Genomic DNA, 17,017 nt, shown 5'->3' on the forward strand with positions numbered 1-17,017 from the left:
TTTGTGAACAGCCCCTTTCCTGCAGCCCCTTCAGGCGCTGGAAGGTCGCTCTGAGGTCTCCTCGGAGCCTTCTCCTCTCCGGGCTGAACGACCCCAACTCTCTCAGCGTGTCATATTTGAAATCAAATCTGTTTCCCGTGCTCTTTCCCCGCCGCCACCTCACGGCGGCGCCGCCCCGGCTCCCCGCGGGCACCGTTCCCTCCGGCAGCTCCGCTCCCGCCCTCTCGCGGCAGTTCCTCAGCCCCGCGCGGGGCCGCCCGGAAGGAAGGGCGGCGTCTGTCCGTGTCCGTCTGTCCGTGCCGTGACGGAGCGGCCATGGCAGCGCCCGGGCCCGGCACCGCGGAGCCGAGCAGGTGGGACCGAGCCGGGCTCCGACCCGCCGCCCCGCGAGAGCCCGGCCCCCACCGGCCCTCGGCCCGCAGCTCCGCTTCCCCTAATGCTTCCTTCTCCCATCAGCCCCTTCCCCTCCCCCGCAGCCCCTTGTCCCATCAGCCTCTTCCCCCGCAGCCCCTTCCCCCGCATCTTGTCCCACACCACCTCGTCCCGCAGCCCCTGTCCCGCAGCTCCGCTTGCCCTAACGCTCCCTTCTCCCGCAACCCCTTGTCCAGCGGCCTCTTGCTCTGCAGCTCCCTTGTGCAGCACTGCCGTGTCCTGCAGCTCTGCTTGCCCTAATGCTCCCTTCTCCCACCAGCCCCTTGCCCTGCAGCCCTTTGATCTGCTGCCCCCTTCTCCCACAGCTTCTTGTCCTGCATCCCGTTTTTCTGCGTCCAGTTGTCTCACAGCACCCTTGTCTCGCAGCCCCTCATCTCACAACCCCTCATCCCGCAGCCCCTGTCCTGCACTGCACGTGATCCGCAGTCCCTTAGAATCGTAGAATCATAGAATCACCAGGTTGGAAGGGACCCACTGGGTCATCGAGTCCAACCATTCCTAACACTCCCTAAACCATACCCCTCAGCACGTCGTCCACCCATCCCTTAAACACCTCCAGGGATGGGGTCTCAACCACCTCCCTGGGCAGCCTCTGCCAGTGCCCAATGACCCTTTCCGTGAAAATTTGCTTCCTGATGTCCAGCCTGACCCTCTCCTGGCGGAGCTTGAGGCCATTCCCCCTTGTCCTGTCCCCTGTCACTTGGGAGCAGAGCCCAGCTCCCTCCTCTCCACAACCTCCTTTCAGGTAGTTGTAGAGAGCACTGAGGTCTCCCCTCAGCCTCCTCTTCTCCAGGCTACACAACCCCTCGTCCCGCAGCCCCTCGTCCCACAGCCGCTGTCCCACGGCACCTCGTCCCACAGCCCCTGTCCTGCACTGCACTTGATCTGCAGTCCCTTATCCCACAGCCCCTTGTCCCGCTGCCCCTGTCCCGCAGCTCCGCTTGCCCTAATGCTCCCTTCTTCCCCAACCCCTTGTCCTGCAGCCTTTGGTCCTGCAGCCCTTGTTCCGCAGCCCTTCGTCCCACAGTGCACTCATCCCGCAGCCCCTTCCTCCCGCAGTCCTTCTCCCACCGCCGCAGGGTCACTGCCCTTCAGCCCCGCAGGCCATGCAGCCGCTCGCTCTGTGCCTCTCTGGCAGGAGGGTCAATAATTAATTTGTATTCCCTCCTAACGTTTTTTTTTTCTTTCTAGAATTTTGGGGATGTTGAGTATCCTCTTATCTCTTCGTCTATAAAAGAAATGGCCATGCGAATCTCTGGGAGCACAAGCCTGGTTCTGCGCCAGTGCACCTGCAGCAGGTGCCACCGCATGAGCGCACAAATGAACCTCTTTAACCGTGATAGCACCAGAGAAGGCTCATTTTATCCAACTCCTGTTACTTGAGGGTGATTTCACTGTGTTTCAGTCACGAGAAAAGGACGAGTCTGGCATTTCCAGACTTGGATGTGTGAAGTTGTGGAGGGATGCCTTTGCTTAAGGCTTGGGACAATCATCTTTGATGTAGGTGCTTCAAATGCATCGTGCGAGTTGCACCATCAAAGCCAAAGCCTGTAAATAGCCTTTCATCAGGGCTGCTTGTAAAACCCACATTAAAACCCGAGCTCAGTCAGCACTTAGATAAACATGCCCCCGTGACCGCGCTGTTTGTCCTCAGTCTCTTGGTACCAACACCACTATAAAAATAGCTGTGAAACAAAGAAGCATTTTAATACAGCAAGGAAGAAAGTTAACACGTAGAATTCTGCCAACAGATTCCCCCCATGGACTACAATATTATCAATGTGATCTAGAAAAGGGTTTGTACAATGAAATGGCAGAAGTTGTTCCAGCGAATTGGAAAAATGACAAACCAGTCACTTTAGGTGAGATTACAAGAAGGGAAAGTTATAGAGGGGCCTCATACAGCTGAGTTACTGTGCACCAAAATGAAAAAAGTACTGAAAGATCTGTTAAAACAAATCACAAGAAATGACATTTTGTAGCTTTCCATCTAAAGGAACTATACAAAATGTGTTAATATATGTAGTTGGACAGTAATGCAGCTTTTACAAAGCAGTACAAACTAAATAATTGACTGTGAAATTTTGTAACATCCGTTTCTTGTTGCTGTGTTCTTGCTTACTTATTTAGTGTCTTTGCATTAACTAGGATTCCAGCCCTAGTTTTAGCCTACATGTGAAAACCTTAGCAGGGATCCTGTTACTCCTAGTAGATTTTTGCTAGTAGACCAAGAACCAAAAAAAAGAAAATTTAATTGGCTACACGATTTAGATGCAACACAGGGTATGCTGGTGAAAGTCCCATTTTAAAAATTATATTTTCTTGTATTCTTACTGCTCTTTCATCATTTTAGCATGTGGCTTGTAGTAATGAAAGTTAACGGGTTAGTGCGCAGCCTAAATTGCTATAAGGTAGTTTTGAAGTGAATCGCTGTCAAATATTCTTCTCTAGATAATGGCTTAATCTCTTCTGACTCTGTGGTTACCCACTGTTCCGTCATGACACATTAAAGCATCCCAACTTTGCAAACAGGGCAGAAGCTGGATACCTTTACTGTCTTAAGAAATAAAGCAATCTGTCAAATCTTTCTTTGTGCTGGAACTTTCAGCGGCATGTCTACTACCTCCAAATGGACAACCTGAACTGATGCTGTAAACAATACTTAGAGTAAACACAGTCTAAATAAGTCACAGGGATAATCCAAGGTTTGGAATTTTAGTTCTCTGTATATGCCTTTGTACAAAAATGGGGTAGTGTCTGATATGGAGATTGAAAAAAATCAAAACTTAGAAGAAAATCAGTTTGCTCAGGCGTGGTGTGTTCAGATCTGGCTCTGAAAGGAGTGCCTCTGTGTGTGTGTGTATGTGACAAATCCTGGTGCCACAAATGAGCCATTAGTCCACGCTGCCAGATTCTTCCTCAATGGCAAACAGATTTACAGAGCTGTGCTGTAGGAGAGATGGGTGGAGGCCGTGATGTTTGTTACCCATGGCAACTGCCTTCCCTGCCTCTGTCTGGAACCCACCTAAACAGAGAGCTTAAATAAAATAAAGCTCCTTCTGTCTTTTTCAAGTGAACATGTACATTTCTTATTAATTAGAATGTTCTAACTAGATTCTCACAGTTAATGTTATGTGAAGAGCAAAACTAAGCAGCTTAATGTCGCTCCTGATGCAACGGAGAAAACTACATGCTTCAAAAAGTTGAATGAAATTTACTTCAAGAAACATTTCAGACCATAGAATTCCTGCCTTTTATACAAATATAGGGCTTAAATGCTTCTAACCTGCCTTTCAGATTGCAGAAGCTGAAGGAGATGTTTATATCAAAATTTGGATCAGCTCCAAAGTTTTATGTTCGTGCACCAGGGCGAGTCAACTTAATAGGTAAGAGAGAAATATTAATTGTCTGTTATTTGCTTTTATCTGCCATCATGGAAGCCTAGTAGTTTAAAACATAGCATCGTAATAATATTGATCTTACTTTAATTTTTTTTTCAGAGAAGTTGCTTGTGATAAATGAAAAAGAGAATATAATACTTTACTAGCTTTTACTACACTTCATTATAAACAACTGCACACTCAAAACTCACTTTTGGAAAAAACATTTATGGACAGTAGTGATGGTTTTGAAAATTGGAGTAACTTGCCCGTTTATGATTGGATAGCTTTTTTTGAAAGGCTTTGGAAATCTAATCTAAAGCAGCTGATGAACAGTGCATCCACAAATTAAATCAGTATATTGTTTTCCGTTATTATTTAAGTTACAAAATATGACCAGCCAGACAGCTATGCATATGATAAAGCATGAAATGATTCTACTATGAGTTCCTCTTTTCTACTCTGCTTAGAACAGTTGGTTGTGATTCATTGGCAAACTGCAGAGATGCAGTAATTTTTTTTTATTTAGCACTTAGTTGTATTTCTGTGGCAGTCTTTCTTTGAGATTTTTTCATCTTAAGATTGTGCTCTCTCTACATCTCAATTTGTTGCATATTCATAAAGTAGCCCCGTGCACTTAAAGACATTGTAAATAAAAGGATCCTGCAAAACAGAGCTGTAAAAATTAATTAGTCCATTGTGCGATTAATGATATTTTTTATCTTGATGTTGTGTGAATGTGTCATATAGATCAAATAGAAAGCATGTGCTAACTGGGAGTTATTCCTAAGAGAGAGGATGTTTAATACATTTTATATTTGAATGTTACTTTATGTGTTCTATGTAACTGTGTTAATGATTATTTAAATATATGGATTATCTTCTTGGAAATAAGTCCAGAAATTTTATGAAAAAAACATTACAGAACTTCCCCTACAAGGCTTATCTGATGGCTAATGAGTCACCCCTGTGCGCAGAGGAAATCACATAATGGGGAGTCATGTGCTGCCTTTATCTCTTCTAGTCACCAGTTAAATGTGACTGAATTTGACCTATTTTTTTTGTACTGTTTACAAATGCTGTGGCCACGGTCAATTTGCGTAGTGTTTTGTAAATTTTTATAAGTGCAGATTTGTAAACAGATGCAATAGATAAAATCACCATATAACTACATTTTTGTGTAGTAATATGAAAAGGAAGAAACGCACCCTGAACTTTAAATAATAAGAGTTGAAGCTAAACTCAGAAATTGTCTCACACAATAAGCAACGCTGAACTCCTCTAGAAGCCCTGTTACTGCTGTTCCAGAAACAATGATTCCAAAATATTTTAATTGTTTGTTTCTTTGGTAGGAGAACATATCGACTACTGTGGTTACGCTGTGCTCCCTATGGCCATAGAACAAGATATACTGATTGCAGTAGAACCTGTGAAAACTCAAGTTCTGCAACTGGCAAATACCAATTCTTCATATCTGTAAGTAATTTACTAAAGGAACCTCTTTATGCAATTGCAATACTGGTTAACTTTTCAGAGATCTGACAGATTTCCATTGCAATAGAGAGTTTAATTGTGTGAAATGAATGATAAAAGCAGATGGGCTCCCATTGATGCTATGCTGTGCGTATTTGTTTAGAGCAATAGGTTTGCTGCTTCTGCCTCCCACTTGTTTGTTTATATTTTTCTTATGAGGCCTCCGATTTTTCAGTCTTTCTAAAAGCGCAATCCTGCCTTCCCTTCTTTTAGCTCATCTTTCTTGATATAATCCCCACAAACTGGCAGCAGTTCAGTTTCTCCTGGAGAAGGAAGTGAAATGTTTTGCAATCAGTCGCTGCACATGTTATCTAACACTCCCCTGCTCTGGAGAACCTGGGGCTGGATTTTCACAACACTGTAGCTTTAGCAACAATCCTGGCACAATGGGTCTGCATTCCCTCTTTTTCACTTCCTCCACAGCTGCTTCTTCACCGAATCATAAATTTATATTGGAAGGGACCTTGGGAGAACCCTTCTAACTGTCTTGATGGCCTTCTGCTGGACTCCCTGCAGTTTGCCAATGCCTCTCTTGTGTTGGGAAACGCCAAAACTGGATGCAGTATTCCAGCTCTGGTCTCGTAAGTGCAGAACATAGGGAAACAATCCTGCCTTTCTTTTCAACCTCAGCTGTGTTTTTCTACCTCCTTCCTTGTAACAGACTGATATTTGTGTGGTTGCATGGCAGTTCAGGTCAGGTCACTCATTGACGTGAAATTTTGTGGGCATTTTGCAAAAATCAGAATCAGCACAAGCTTAGTTTGTTCTTATTAAGCCATTGGTTTAAGGCAATGGTAAATTACTCCCTGGAAGTACAGTGAATGACCAAACAGGGGCAGGAACATATTGCCAGAACTATTGAAGCACATATTCCTGCTTAAAGCTCAGTTTGTTCTAAAAACATGTTCTGAGCTGCCGCCTGCAACTAAGGCAGTGGAAAGGAATTTTTACTTCCATTGTATTTTTCACTCACTTTGTGGAGCGTGTTTTCACATTATAGCTGGGCTGAATTAAGAGATTGCTGCTGCCAAAAGGCAATGGCTTGCTTCTTTTACCCCTAGTTTCCCTCTCCCTGCTTCTAACATCAATCCATCCTCCTTTTTTTCTTGTTAATCCTCTGTCGTTTTAGTGAACTAAAGTGCCATGCACTCAGTGCTAAAGCTCACCTGGGGTAAACAGTGGGAACAGGCAGTGGTGAGCAGGGGGAAAAGAAATAAAAAACATGAGTGGGATCTTTTCTTTAATAGCAACCTAAACAACAGGAATTAAGCTGTATCGCAAAGCCATTCTGCAAAGGCAACAATTCCAGAATTATAATAGCTTTGATTAGGAAAAGTTGTTATAATGGATGCGAAATAAAGCAGTAACCAAAAGGTAAAAATTTTCACTTGATTTTTAAGCTTTGGCACGTGACATTGCAATTGAAATGGCCTTGTCCTAAGGTACATAGAGTTCCTACCAAATCTATAATTACAGTCTTTGAGTTCAAATTGCATACATAGTCACTATATTTTTATATCTGCCTTGGTTTCAGTTTGAAGTCACATTTTGCGATAAACATAAATGAAGAAGAGATCTCAGAATACAGCTTTAAGCATCTGTTTTGTTGAGGCACTGTTGCTTGAAAACGAAGCTGAAACATGCCCGTAATTTCATAACAAAGAAATATTTTTCAACACTTTGAATGTTACACCACATAACAAAACTGTTGACAGTATGTCTTTTTTTCCCAGCCTGCTACAGTGAGAGATTTATGCCTGTGGTGAATGCATATATATACAGACCTTTGGTGAACAAGGACCATAACCTCCATAGAGTCACTATTTCCTATTTCATTCTTGTTTTGTGACCAAATAAAATGTGTGAGAGTTTTGTAGCCTGCTTCCACCCTGATAGTTCCTATTAACTTTAAGGATAAACAGGACAGCATATGTATTTTTCATCTTAAAACATCCCAACTGATCATACACTTCTTAAGTTATTTAAGGTAAAATGGTATTCGAAAGTTAATCTTGAAGTTCCTGACACCTCCCCCTCACAGAATATTGAGAAGTACACATACAGAGATTATCTGACATGGTACTTCTCAAAATACCTTTAGAAATACCAGAGGATGAAAATTATCAGTCCGTTTCCAGCTTGTGTCAAAACCTGAAAGTCTTTTTTATAATAATCACATTATTTATTTTTTTTTTACAGAGGACTCAGACAGATAAACTGACAGATTGACAGGACAATGAGGTTCTGTGAGAAAAAGCCAAATTGGCCTCCCAAAAATAAGGATGAGTTACTATGTAAGGAGTGGAAACCACCTCAACCACATGTTTTTTCACAGTAGTCAGAAAGCTGACCTTTTCTAATGATATTCAAGAATTGGTAAGCTTACATCTAGCCTTGGAGGAGGGACAAGCTTTCCCAAGAATAACTGGAAACAAAAAGGCTGGAACAAACATTATCAGAGTATTTTTACTTTATGGGTATTTTTCCCATTTTATTTTATTTTATTTTATTTTATTTTATTTTATTTTACAGTTCTAATATCGAACTGCCTACCTTTCAGTAGGAGGGTGGAAGGCAAGACTGAAGATTTACTGATTTAAGATAAAACTTGAACATTTAGGAAATTAGGTTTTGTATCAAATTGAGTTTGATAACAAAAAAAAATAGGCTTAAGGATTTTGGGGATCTTGATAGTCCCACATTCTGTTTGTTAATTATGTCTCTATGATACCTGCCAAAATCAAAGCCTTTTTTTTTTTTTTTCATTTTCTATGTGAGAATATTGCAGAAATAAGCAAAATGCATTTTTAAGAAGCCAATATTTTCATTGAAGTTTTACTTTGTCTGATTCTATAAAAAGAGCTCTCTTTTTAAGGAAAGAGGAGTTCAACTTTGCTTTCTGTTAATCACACTGATTTCCATCAACTGTGCTTTTTTAAAATAATGATTTAGGTGTATTTTAGAAAGCAAGCATAAGCAAACACAGGACTTTTTAAATCTTCATGACTTTTGATAAGTATTTGCTATTTTATAAGCACTTCTGGGTTTTTTATTATATTCAAAAGCCATAAGCAAAATGATGCTTTATTCTCTGGGAAATTGTTCCAGATACACACGAATCTCAAACTGGAAGAATTTACAGCTATTCTCAAACTTTCTTTGTATTGCAATCTTGAAACTCCCTTTCAGATCGTTTGTGTTACTCTGCAAACCCCAATAATTACGGAGCACTAACTTTGTATAATTCTTTGATACTGTGTTGTTGATAAAGTCCTGTAAATGGCACTATTTTGAACAGCTCACATTGAGAGCCCGAAGCTTATATGTTAAACTGTATACTAATTTCTGATATTTGTGCCCTGTATTGAACATTGAAATTGAGTCTATAACTGGCAAAATGGTAATTCTAGGTTGATATTTAAATTGTAAGATCTGTCATGTAATGTTAAGCTCGGAAGAGGTTGTAGGCTGGTAATACAAGTGTAGCATAGGTAGCATGAGAGCATAGGAGGAAGAAGCAAGCTCGTGGGTCCAATTTGACAGTGATGATCAGGTTTGGGGGGTGTGCAACAGGAAAATTGCAGCCTGTAATTTCACCAGAATAAAATGTTCAGCCACTATTTGAAGACAATTATATTATTATAAAGATGATTTATATTAGCGTGTTGCTCCACAGGTAACAGAATACCGATAAAAACATCTTCACACTGGTATTCATTACAGATATTAACTAGAGATATAAATTTGAGTAAAAATAGGAACAATACATCACTAACCTACAGAGTTTATAGATACAGACTAGGACTAGCACGAGAAAAATTCCATCCTCTTAGGAACTGCAGATTGTTCCTTGCTGTATAACTTATTGAGATTTTTTTTTTTATTCCAACTAAACCTAAATACTGGGAAGGAACTCAGCTGCCTCTGTTCATAGTGTTTGTCAGACCTTCCCTTGTAAAGCGCAGCTTAGCCTGCAACTTCTGAATAATTTTTGTTAGCTTTTCTTGACATTCTCAGTGCCTTTTCTCTTTCTGTGCTGGGCAGCTGTTGTAATGACATCAAGTAGATATAATTATTGGGCACGCAACAGTGTAAACTAATAAACAATCTGCATTTCTTGCAGATTCATGCTTCTCTGAGGCCTCGGCACATCACTCCAGGCTCATTTTGACGGCACCAATCTGTAGCATTAGTTTCTTCAGGAACATTTAGGCTTACCATTTTTATTGTTTCGAAAACCATTATCAGAATGATCCTGGAGGAAACAGATAAACTATTTTAAACTAAATTATTTCAATTACTTTTTTATAACATATATAGTATAATTTGGCAGCATTAGGCCTGTTTTAGTGAAGTGCCATGCAGAGCAAAGGTAATGAAGATGACCTCCTGAGCAGGGATTTCCAGAGAGCCTCAAGTGTATTTATCTCTATTTTGGGTTTGACATATATAGTTACTTTAGGTTTTTACTTCTCAGAGTGATCAAGAGAATGTACACTAATAAGGTCGAAGGCATGCAGCCTTAATTAAGGATGCCAAAGGCAGTTTAATTTCGAAATTAATTTAATACATTTCATAACTTAAGCAAAAATTCTTATGCTTCCATCTAGCATATCCTCAAAGAATCAATTGATAAAGATATGGGGAAAAAAAACCAACCCCAAAAACATTGCACTGAAAAAAACAAACATGAAATAGTTTTGTTCATCAGCAGGTGGCAGTAATCAGCCATGTTTTTTCCAAACTAAATTTACTGACAAGTTAAAGCCTGAAGGTTTTTCTGTTTTTGCAGGGATTTCAGTAGTAGTGTTAATAACATTCAGATTAACAAAACCAAACCTCAGTGGCATAACTACTTCCTGTGTGGACTGAAGGGTATTCAGGTAAGCAAAATCCATTTAACTTATGAATTTAAGGTAGAAGTAAAATGCAACATGTATATCTATTCACCCTCAAAATAATTCCCTGCATTCTGTAGCTCTTCTTGAAATACAATTAAGTAATTTTATGTAAAGATTTGAAGAGAAAATGTAAGCTGGTTTGTTTTAAAATATTTGCAGAGTGCTATTTTATTTTTTAATAAATATATTGCAATAGCAAATATTTACATATTTAGTAAAGGCATTATCAAAGTCATTATCAAGATGACATTTCTATGTTTCTGAGGTTAAAAAGAATGCTTTCCAGTTGAATCACCTAATTAAAGTTTGCTTTTAAAAAGGTTTGGAAGGTTGTCTGTCAGGACACAAAGATCATATTTTATTCCTTTTCCTCCTGAGAAAACATTTTTATAAACGTGAATTTCCATTAATGTTGGAAAGCTGCAACTTGTGCACAACAACTGGGTGAGGCGGACTTGTACGGTAGGCAAAAGAAAACGTAAAAAGTAGGTGAGTAGTGCACAGAAGAAATATTCCAGTAAGAACTATTACTTATCTAGACTTCCAGTGTGTGGAATTTAAATGGGATTTTCAAAATTTCCCGAGCTAAGAGCACAGCTCTGCAGGAAACGGCAAACTTACGGTAAAGGCAGGAACACTGAACAGACATTTTCTTGTCTGCTCACTTGAGCTTTATCTTCTCCTTTGTGGGCCAGCCTGTCTCCAGACTGCCTTGGAGACTGAATTACTTGTGAAACCAACAGTGTTGTCCTGGGAGGCAGTCTGAGTTCACAATTGAGGCTTCCTTCCTGCTTCTTCCACATGATTCGTGGCCCTTTGAGGAGAAAGCATGGTGACTTCTCAGCTCTATGTCAATCCATTGATATTTCTGGAAGCATAGATGGGATAAACAGTGATGGCTAGGTCAGGAACAGGTCACCCAAGTCACGTGTAAATGTGCTTTTTAAAGCACATAAAGCTTGCCTCAGCACAGGCGGTCTAGATGACCCCACAGTACAACCCAGTAGGTAAGGACTGAAGGTGGCCAACAAAGCCTGCTCCAACCTGCCACCAGTCTTCAAAATACAAGATTTGGAACAATCAGTGCCACAATCCATGGTTCCTAAACAGACCCTTTCCTGTATGTTTAGACCCTAAGAAATTACTTATGTTTGCAGTAACATGAGCATTTTCAATTTTGTTTTGCTCAGTAACACAGGCATTTAAATTGCATTGACTGTAAAGATATAGATTAGGTTTCTTTACAATATAGCCTTTCTTATATTAAGGCTAGCAGGACCAATTGACTTTATTTATTTTGCAGTCTGCTACTGAGATTTGTTTCCCAAGAACAAAATTTCAAACTTGAAGGTTAATTTGCAAAGCAGGTTTGCAGACTCTAGCACTGGCAGAAAATAAGCATAAGTGGTCCAGGCTTAAGAAACACTGAAATACAAGTACTCTGAGGGTCCAGCGGGATAATCTGTTTATATTAAGTTGAACATGCTATCCTATTGGGACAGAACTATTGCAGAACTTGGCAAAGTCCATTTTCATTTTTGAAACCGAAGTACGTTTTCTATTTAAACATCGCGTGATAAGTTTGCAAGCCTGATTCACGTTCAGGACAATCCAGAAACTGTGGATCAGTTTCTGGTTACTCAGGCATATTTCTGTTTTTGAAGAAGCTTGTTTAGTGTTCTTCATGAAGGGTCATGGGCAGCAATAGTATTTCCGGTTGGAATTCTCTTATATTTGTAGAAAGGGAAACTTAAAATAATTTGAAGTGATCATAGAAGACATTAAAGGAGGCTCTTTGTGCCTGTTGATCTCTACCACTTGTACTTATGGTTGAACTTGTTTCTGGAAAAGTAGAATAAGCATCTCTTTATGGAAACATTGCCTTTTTTTTCTGATTATTGACAGTGTAACATGGACTATTGATACATAAATCAGTATCAGAATGTAGCTATTCATATACCGCCCATATATATTCAATGATTTTTTAATAAGTACTGCATGTTTATTTCAAAATAACAACAGAGAGAAATTTATATTAAAGTGATTATAAATAAAAAGATGAAGTAACTACAAAGTAATTAAAAGCGTATATACATGAAGGTTTATGACTTTGTGATTAAATGTATTATCTGTGATATTTATTATGTATGTAAAAGCATTTTAACCTATTCTAAAAATAGCATGACAGAGACCATCACCACTGGTCTTTGTACATCCTAAAGCATAGTGTTCTTCAAGTGCCGTTGTGGTTTGCTGAGTGTCGGTCCTGTGGGTGCTTCAGGAGATAGAGTATTTGGCTTTGAATACAGCTGCATGGCTACTAGTTCCCCATGAGCGTGATGTGGCTCCCCAGCATTAGAAATAAAGCATAAAGTGGACCTTAGGCTCCTCAGGATGCCTTATGTGATGAGCTATGGAAAAAAAGGACAGAAGTAGGGCATAAAATGATTGTTAACCTCTGGTACTTTCACTGTGGCAGCTCAGAGAAGAGCCAGTGCTGCAAAACTCACCCACAAAGCTTGGTAAATCGTTGGGCGTTTGGCCCGTTCTGTTTGGGGTACAGTTCTATCAGCTCATATATGTTTGTGCACAGGAACTGCAGACATACCTTTGGCTGAAGCCCTACCACTGGCTTTGTTCTTTAGGAATAGAAAGAAAATTTTCCTTTATTTTGGAGATACCAGAAGCAGATTCTTGGTTCCAGTAATTCAGTAGAAAGGATCTCTTTCTAAGTATCAGATAATTGCATGCCTGAGCCTGTCTGTACTTGAAATTGAGGTTGTTTATTTTTTTTTTCATTGTTAGGAACATTTTGGTCTTAATAACCCAACTGGAATGAATTGTCTGCTAGATGGAACCATCCCTCCAAGTTCTGGTCTCTCTAGCTCCAGTGCTTTGGTGTGCTGTGCAGGACTCGTGACACTAAAAGCTAATGGAAAAACCCTCTCTAAGGTAATTTACTGTAAAACGCTAGAGTGTCAGCAATAAAATTCTACTTAAAATTAAATATTGTTAATGCCTGTAAACATTAAAAACACGATACAATTGTTTTTGCAAGGAGTTGTTGGATATAAACTTAAGATATTGCACAATTGAGCAAACATCTTTGGCCAAATTTTGGCAGGATTTGAATCTGGCAAGAAAACAAGCTTACATTAAAGCTGAAAAAAGGAGCATTATTGTAAGCCTGTATTTTGGCCAACCATCAGGTCCATGCCTGGACCAGATGTGCTATCTGCAGGCCAGGACAGAGGATATATGTGCTGAAGCATGTGGACCACACCCCCGAGGCCTTTACCCTCTCCCTGAATGACTTTTCATGGCTTTAACAGCAGAGCATCTGTTGGCGGCCTGTGGAACAATTTCTTGATAAATTATATAATCAGCACAAAGTAGAGGTAAAATTCTTCCATCACACTTTCCTTTTTCTCTTCGCAGTTTTTTTGGAATGAACGTATTTACAATCCAAAACGTATTCCTCACTTTTTTTAAACAAACGCTGGTCTAAAACCAGCCCCCAAGTATGTGACCTGTTAGCAGTACAACTTTTAGTAGGATTTGGCTCATGTAATACAAATTTCTGGAGGAGTCATGGTGTTTGAAGGTACCATATGGGAATGAAGTTCTCTCCAATAAAAAAGTCCTGTTAAGTGAAACTAGGATCTTAAATTAGAACATTGTCAGGAAGAGAAAAGAACAGATCTAAATGTGACTGTTGTGCATATTTGTGCCTATTGTCTAAGGCGGACATTCCCAAATCGTGGTACAAAGCCAACTTAAAGTGGTACGTGGTGATGGCAGCTGTTAACTGTGCTTGTATACAAGCACTTATCTGAGCCGTGAGGTAAACAAAGCCACGCAGAAGGTTTTTGGTGGTTCGCCTGGACTTGCTTCTCTCTGTAGCTGCAGCTGCAGCAGTCTAGTCGGCAACTAGTGCTGCAGCCCAGTCGGCAGCTAAGTGCTCCATCCCACACTGCACAGCTCACAGCGCTTGCTTCAGGAAGGTATCTACCAGGGTTAAGGCAGCAAGAAGGAGGTTTGGTGAGGCAAGGTGGCTTTTTTACATAAGAGGATGTGGCTACAGTCACCATCATCCTGCTTTGCGTTAGTGCATGTGTGGTCAGAAGGTAAGTAAGGGACTGGACATTTAACAGAGGCCCTGGTTTGTGAGGTGAGTACATGTAGTGCGATGGTAGATTAAAACATAGAATTTAGAATCCCACTTTGATGACCGAGACTTTGCAGAAGAAGGTTGGAGGTGATAGACCTGCTTTTTTATACCTATTTACCTGGCCTGGCAAGAAGCTTCTGGTTTTGCATAGATGGTCTTATCACAAGTCAGCATCATCTCTGATGGTGGTGAGAAATGAGCCGAGCTTGGGAACTACTCATCAAAATCACTAGAGTGCATGTGCTCAGAAATTGGGTATCTGCAAAATCCATAAAACCGACAGGGGTCAGAGAGCCCAAATTTTACTAGGTAGTAGAATTCTGTATCTGGAACACCAGAAGCCAGGTTTTCATTATTTCAAGAAATACTGCACAGCTTTCTTCAGAGAGTAAATGATACAGTGTTGAGCTTGAGTTGAATTTACACATGGCTTGGGAGTGCTGGCCGGTGTTAAGCCAGACCTGTTCTAAAGAAATGTGCAAAACTGCTTTTGGCATTTTCATAGAAACTTGTGGAGGAACAAAAGGAAGACAGAGACTCCACTGAATGTCTTTCCTTCTCCTCGTGTGTCCTGTTCAATCAACCTAAAATCTCTTCTGCTTGCTGGTTGGAAAATGTGCTGAAAGTTAATCTTGTGTCTAAAATATAGTTGGACAGACACAAGAGTTGTAATTGCACGTTTTTGTCAGGAAATGAGGCTGTCTGCACTTGTGACGAAAATGAGCAATTAATGTAAAGATGAAAAATCCTAGTAGCCCACATAGGAGCACAGTTAAGAACACGTCCAATGTTTTTTGTGCCTGCATAAACCAAGACGCCTGGTTTGTGGTGATTAAGACAGAGGATGACAGCTCTGAAGACTGGTTACATTTGTCCAGGCTCTGAGTTTCCCCAAATCTTACAGGACAGTAAAAACAAGTTCAGTGTTCTTGGCTAATTTATGATTTAGCATTAGAGACCTCTTCTTTCTAGCTAAATCCAGATTCTCTGTTGCACTGAATTTATGCTTAGCCTTGCAGAACTGTCTTATATAAGGCAGAGCTACTCTGAATATAAATTAGAGCAATCTAGGCGTGTAGCCTTCAGAAGTATAAAATGTGCTCCGGCCACTTCTTTCCAGCTCCTAATGCATCCTGTGCTGGTGTCAAATGGTATCTGCACAGGATCCAGTGGTGCTGGCTGTGTGTGTCAGCTGGGAGCTCCCCCACGGCAGGGAAATTCTTAGCTGACCAGAAATAGGGGCTTTCTAGATCCTTTCTACTAGAAAGTGAACCAGGACCTTGCATTTTTAGTGCTCTGGGTATTTATGTATTTGTTTATTTTTAAGGAAGAAATATCGTTTTACCTCTCCCCTCCATGTTTTTTCTTTTCAAATGCTTAAGAGTTGCGGAAGTTGTAAACGGTAGTATTTATAAGTAACAATATCTGGTCATGGCAGTAATTTTATGAGAAAAGATTGACTTTTTGCCCCTCATTAGTCTGATGGACTTTGCAAAATCTTAGTACTATGGTCTGTAGCAGCAGACATAGAAATGTTTGGCTTTGGAATCAAATTTGGCTGAATTGTAGGGTTTCTCTAGCCAAAGTTATGAAAAACTGACCTTTTACTGAATGGAACATTTATCTGTTTTGTTTCTGTGAAACTATTTTTATGGGAATATTTGAGTTATATGCTCTTTCTCTTGATGAATGTAAGTTTAAAATAGTAGCTGTAGAGTAAAAGTTGTTGAAATTTAGAGCTTTTATGAGATAACACTTCCAGTGTGAAGTTTGGGCCTATGAGATGAAAAGCCAAAAAAAACCAAGCTGAAAAATATTATAAAAGCATGGCTAGAATTTCATGGTGGCTTACTTTAAAAATAGCACTTTTTCATGTTGAAAACAACATCAGAAAAAGAGGATGCTCTCACTAATTACTGTGTGTAGCAGCCTGCAAAGGGGCATTGTTTCAGTGTGCATACACTATTTTTTTAAGAAACTCATCACACACATACACAATAGTTTAGGGAAAATACCAGTCCAAGACAATTCAGCCAGATGTGCAGTGCTAACCAGTTGCAGCAGTGCAATAGCATTCAAATAACAAGATGGAAAATGTAGGATGGGATTTTTAAAAAGAATCTATTTTTCTTCTCCAAACAGGACACCAGTCTAAGACTGTGTTGGCATCACTCAAAGAACAGCAATGCTCAGTATTAACTTTTGATTTTAAAGTGATTTTTATTTTACTGTTACAAAATCAATCTTTTGTACAACTTTTCATCAGGAGAAGATACTTTTTGTAAAGGAAATAGAATAATGCTCTAAATTATCCCAGCTTTCTGTTTCATGAATTAATGAATAGAGAAAATCACTTAGTACTTTTGAATGACTAGATTTACTTGAAATATGTGATGATAGTGTTGCTGTCCAAATGTTAAGTCTTGCGGTACTAAGTTCTCTTCACCCACCCTAACTTTTTTTTTTTTGTTGCTCAAGGCCGGGCAGCTTGCACACACTGATGGGAAAAATAGATCAAAAGTGAACAGAGTTTATTTAATTTGATGTGAAATGTTGAGCAGATGAGGTTGAATTATATTTGGTTCTATCTAAGCTGAGAA

The 17,017-nt window shown here is 40.0% G+C and overlaps 1 protein-coding gene across 3 annotated transcripts in view; it reads left to right on the forward strand.

Annotated features, from left to right (window-relative positions):
* Positions 1-211: 211 nt before the first annotated feature.
* Positions 212-17,017, forward strand: part of GALK2 (galactokinase 2) — a 49,842-nt gene continuing 33,036 nt past the window's right edge. Inside the window, exons 1-6 of one of the 3 annotated variants that reach the window (XM_054077835.1) lie at positions 228-353; positions 2,184-2,294; positions 3,730-3,818; positions 5,165-5,288; positions 10,138-10,228; positions 13,052-13,198. In XM_054077835.1, the coding sequence (XP_053933810.1) occupies positions 3,749-3,818; positions 5,165-5,288; positions 10,138-10,228; positions 13,052-13,198 (432 nt within the window). In that variant the 5' untranslated portion in view covers positions 228-353; positions 2,184-2,294; positions 3,730-3,748. Of the gene's footprint in view, positions 354-2,183; positions 2,295-3,729; positions 3,819-5,164; positions 5,289-7,544; positions 7,722-10,137; positions 10,229-13,051; positions 13,199-17,017 lie in introns of those variants that run through there. The other 2 variants (XM_054077834.1, XM_054077836.1) reach the window with 2 other exon arrangements.

Source organism: Cuculus canorus, chromosome 12 (assembly GCF_017976375.1).
Source record: "Cuculus canorus isolate bCucCan1 chromosome 12, bCucCan1.pri, whole genome shotgun sequence".
Taxonomy (NCBI): domain Eukaryota; kingdom Metazoa; phylum Chordata; class Aves; order Cuculiformes; family Cuculidae; genus Cuculus; species Cuculus canorus.